At 30.8% G+C, this 4,776-nt stretch overlaps 1 protein-coding gene across 2 annotated transcripts; it reads right to left on the minus strand.

Moving 5' to 3' along the window:
- On the minus strand, positions 1–1,568 carry LOC107008600 (glucan endo-1,3-beta-glucosidase, basic-like). 2 transcript variants are annotated; one of them, XM_015207710.2, is made up of 2 exons: positions 1,426–1,568; positions 1–1,281 (listed from the first exon to the last, which is right to left on the minus strand). In XM_015207710.2, the coding sequence occupies exons 1-2, from the start codon at positions 1,481–1,483 to the stop codon at positions 257–259; spliced, it is 1,083 nt and encodes a 360-aa protein (XP_015063196.1). In that variant the 5' UTR covers positions 1,484–1,568; the 3' UTR covers positions 1–256. The 2 variants fall into 2 exon arrangements, with proteins under 2 accessions (XP_015063196.1, XP_027774124.1); XM_027918323.1 differs by having other exon boundaries at positions 1–1,284; positions 1,426–1,557.
- Positions 1,569–4,776: the final 3,208 nt, after the last annotated feature.

A 4,776-nucleotide genomic window follows, 5' to 3' on the forward strand; every position in this document is an offset into this window, starting at 1 on the left:
TCCATCCAAAATCTCTGGAATATGAAATTTACAAACTTACAAAATTGTTGTAAGATGATCAACATCACAAAGAAATAAAGGAAGTTATAACACGACTCGGGGATTGCATTGCCTCTGGTTAACAATCCATGTGAACTTACACAAACCGCACAATGTAAATAAATATCTAATTTCAAAAAGAACAAATTATTCTCTTGTTGGTACTAAGTTTTCCATCCAATCAATACTTACGTAAAGAGATGTTGAATGTCTCTTCTTACATCTCACTTATGAGGGAAGAAGCAGTGACATTAGTTTCAGCAGAAATGTCAGAAGTTCCAAAGTTTAGTTGATATTTGGGCTGCTTGTTGGGGGAAAACAGACCAAAATGTTTCTCCAGCTCTGGATTTCTGTTATTCTCATCAAACATCGCGAATAGATACGTCTCAATAGGCACCAGCTTTCTTGGAGTACCCGTTTTAGCATGTTGAATTAAGTTCCTCAAGTATGTTGCTGCATTTTCTGTTGTGGCTCCAAATCCACCAGCAGATGGCCAACCGGTCTCAGACACAATAATCCTAATAGAGCTCTGATCTGGCCTTCCTGGTATTTGATCGATGGCAGCATAAACAGAATCCACCATTGCATCAAATAAGTTCCTATATTGATACAAACCGTCTTGTACCACCACATTAGGTGCAGTAAAAAGAGCATAGGGGAGAGAAATCTGTCCTGGATTGCTCGAATAGCTAAAATAAGGATAAACATTAAGAAGCAAAGGTGCATTTGTATTTCTCAAAAACTCAACAATCGGATCAACAAATTTCCTAGCATCGTCCCTAAACGAACCCTGAGATGGTGGATAAGATTTTCCCATCAATGTCATGTCTATAGACGTTGTAACGTTGACGTTGTATCCTAAACCAGTGAAATAAACAGAATTATAAATTCTACTCATTGCAGCTTCAAGATGTGAGGTAAGATCAGATGTGTCTTTGAAAGGGCTTATTCCATTTCCAACAACAATGTACTTAATATTAACATCTGGATAAAAAGCTCGAACGTTTTTCTCTACCCACCATCTTGAATGTTCTCCACTGGAAGCAATATGCTTGACATCTGAATTGGGAATTCCTAGCATAACTTCAATGTTGGATCCTCTTAAGGCTTCTAAAACTTCATGATTTGGTTCATAAAGCCTCAATCGCTTTATGTTTTTCGACTTGCAGAGCTGTATAACTTCGATAGGTGAAGGCAAATTGTTGCCTAGCATTCCATAGCAAACACCAACTGATTCAGCCCCTGCTACATAAGAATTGCAAATGCTGTTATAAACTTAATCAATCTATGGATTTCTTTTAAAAATGAAAAAGATATGAAAAATCAGTGAGTTTTACCCAAAACTAGCAAATAACTATTACGCAATTTAACTTTCAAGTAAATTACCTGTTGTGTAAATGCTGGTGGCAACAAGTAGTAATCCAAAAAGCAAATTAGCAGCCATTTGATTAGTGTATGTTTATGTGATGAGAAGAAGGTTTGTTGATAGAAACTAAGATGAACTTCAAGCTATTTATATTTAGATTATAATACATTATATTAATATAGTAGCCTAGAATATAAAATTTGAGTGATAAAATTATTAATTATTTGTTATCTTTAGGCTAATAAAGTTAAGAGCCGCCAGGGGCCCCTTTTTAATCACATGTCCATACAACAACTTGATCATTTTGTACAAAAAAAGAAGGAAAGAATATGAAGTTCAAAGTTCAAATGCAGCCCTCACTTTACAAAACTTATATCTAGTTTATTATAAGATGAGATTTTTAGATACATGCACAATAAATTATGGAGTTTTATATTTATCAAAAACAAGTACAACTTTTTAAATCCAATTAAATGTTAAAATAAAAATTTAATTTCAAATTATGACAAAAGGAATTAAACTAAAAATACGTATTTCATTTTTGTGGTGTGAAATATGTCAAATAAGAAATAAGACAAACGAAAAAATATGAGGAACAAATTTAAATTAACGAAAGGAATATTAAAAACATATATTCTCATCGGAGCAATATAGATTGAATTAAACGATGTTGACCCTACCTGTTTACTAATTCAAAAGTTTAGTGGAAGCTCAGAATTAATTTGCAAGATAGTACTATTGGAAGCGCTAGAGACCATAATAAAAAGGGAAAAGAGTTTGAAAAATATTTTAATTTTGATTGAAATTATTGTTATGATATTAAATTTTCTGGAGTACTTTTACCCTATGGATACATATATATATATTTAAAATATACTACTTTCTCTGTCCCAATTTATGTGATTAACTTTTCTTTTAAGTCAGTTCCAAAAGAATGACACATTTCTATATTAAGTAACAATTTAACCATAAAATATGTATTTTACCTTTAATGAAATGATTTACAATCACACAAATTTCTATCATTCATTTTGAACCACACGTTTAAAAGTCTTCATTTCTTTCTTAAACTCTATATCGATCAAAATACCTCACATAAAATGCAACGGATAGTGCAAGGATAAAAGAATTTTTTCAAAGTTCAGTATTATTATAGCAATTTCTCGGATATATTTAAGAACATTTTTCTCTAATAAAAATCCATTTTATTAGTGGCGGCTTTTTGTTTTGATATGTATTATTTTATTTTAATGGGGGCTTTTCTGTGGACGTACCTATCAACATTGACTTTAAATTTAATCCATTTGTATACTGTCTGCATTGCTCGTTCATTCCACTCTTCTAAAAAAAAAAATTTGGTATGTTTTTTCTATGACGTGCATTCATCAAGACATGTTTCTTAAGGGGCTGCAAAAAAATCAAGTACATAATTCAATTCATAATTTTAAGACAATTAAGTGAAGTTGAAAATCTTCATAAATTAAGTGAAGTTGGGATCATAGAAGTTGTATATTTGCAGCACCTTCCTTAATACATGTATGGTTTGGTTCCATCTTTTTGATGAGGAGCGAATAACTTAATTTATTGACTATTTGAAATTTCACCTTATTGTTGTTGAGGTTTGTTTCCCTTTCCCCTTCTCCCAATAAAATACTCTCTTTTTTCCTATTTACTTGTTCATATTTTTTCTTTTAGTTGTTCCTATTTTTGACAAATTAAGAAATGTCAAATTTTTTCCCCTATTATACCGTCATTTAAACATTCTGAAATTTCCAAGTTTTAATTCATCATTTTTGAAACCATAACTAATAAGAGTAAAATTATAACTTTACTATGCTAATTATTATTATCTTAATATGTGTGTCACTTCTAAAATTGACAACTAAATAAAGACCGAGAGAGTAATAAATAAGTAAATTATTGAGCTGAGTTAATAGCTCAATTTGTTAACTTGAGAGTGAGAATTTCAACAAGTTGAGAGAAACATAGACAATTAATTCAGTTGGCCTAAAACTAGATGGAGGGACATTTGTGTTGGGTATATTATTAGGAAGAAATGAGTAATGGAGGAAATGTGAAATTAGGGAATATGAAGTGTTCGCCTATACTTTAATGAAAAACATTTCTCCCTCCTTGAAATAAAAAAAAAACAATTGTACTTGGTGTTGAAAAGGTTGGAAAAAGGGACTCCTTGGGCCTTCATATAACTTGATTGATATGTGTGATAATTAAAATTTGTAGTGTAATGACCCAAAAGCTCCTCTTTAGAATTTTTAAATATTTGTTTAACTTAAGTTAATTAATCGATAGTTTATGGGCTAAAGTGATAATTTATTTAAGACCCTATACCCTTTAGTCTATATTTAATAAAATATGTGGGTAAAACCTATCACTTTTAGTACTTAAATAATTCAGCAAAAAAAAAAAAATAGAGAAAAGGAGGAACTGACGGTGGCGGCGACAAGTTACGAACTTCAGGTAAGAACCTCAAAATTGAATTCATTAAACTCTTTAGTCCCATAATGACTTGTATATTCATGAATTTAATGAATGTATTGTAAGTTAGAGGGGAAGGAGTATTAAATTAATATTTATAATTAATTGCCTTTCAATTAATGGTGATGCACGTGGGTTTGGAAATTTGGGGTACAAATTTTAGTGGGATATTCACGTGAGGTTGTCAGCAGGTAAGGTTTAAGTTTATATGAGAAATCACGGTTAGTAAATTAGATGAACTGCAAGTTTTCTTAAAATATTATTGAAAAGTTTGATGAAGTTTAACACTTTGGAAAATTCTTAATGTAACCTTAGTTTTTTTGTTTTGTTTTTTTTTAGTCAAAAAATTTATTGTATAGTATGAATAAAATTTTGGCATATTGAGGTACCTAATTAAATATTAGGTATATTTGATTGTATTATATTATTAATTTTATATGATACTTGGAAATATTGAGATTTAACCCTAGGCTTGAAACTTGGGAAATATCATAATTGAAATGTTAATTGACATCAAAATTTAAGAACTTGATTATAAATTTAGGGTGAATTTTTAGGTCAAGGTTAAACACATAAAAGTGTGAGTGTAGTTAGTTCTGAAACCTTATTGTGAATATATACTTGAATAGATTCCTTTGGTTCGGAAGCTCAACGGAAAGGGAAGGCTCAAGTCCAAGAGTAATTATTCTTACGGGATTCAGGCAAGTGGATTTCTAAACCCTTGTTAAGCGTATGAAATTCGTGTATTTCTTTGTGTGGTGTTGAGAATGACTTGGAGACTTGTTGCTTATTTGTTGGTGTTGTATTCCTGGTTGTAAATCGTGCTTTGTTATCAAAATGGTTATCTCCTCATTTTCATTTGAGCATGTCAATTG

The sequence above is a fragment of the Solanum pennellii genome, chromosome 1, assembly GCF_001406875.1.
Source record: "Solanum pennellii chromosome 1, SPENNV200".
NCBI classification, from domain to species: domain Eukaryota; kingdom Viridiplantae; phylum Streptophyta; class Magnoliopsida; order Solanales; family Solanaceae; genus Solanum; species Solanum pennellii.

Coding starts and splice junctions, on each gene's coding strand:
- LOC107008600 (XM_027918323.1), bottom strand. CDS start 1,483: ATGGCTGCTAATTTGCTTTTTGGATTACTACTTGTTGCCACCAGCATT. Junction 1,285..1,425: donor CACCAGCATTTACACAACAG/GTAATTTACTTG, acceptor ATTCTTATGTAG/CAGGGGCTGAATCAGTTGGT.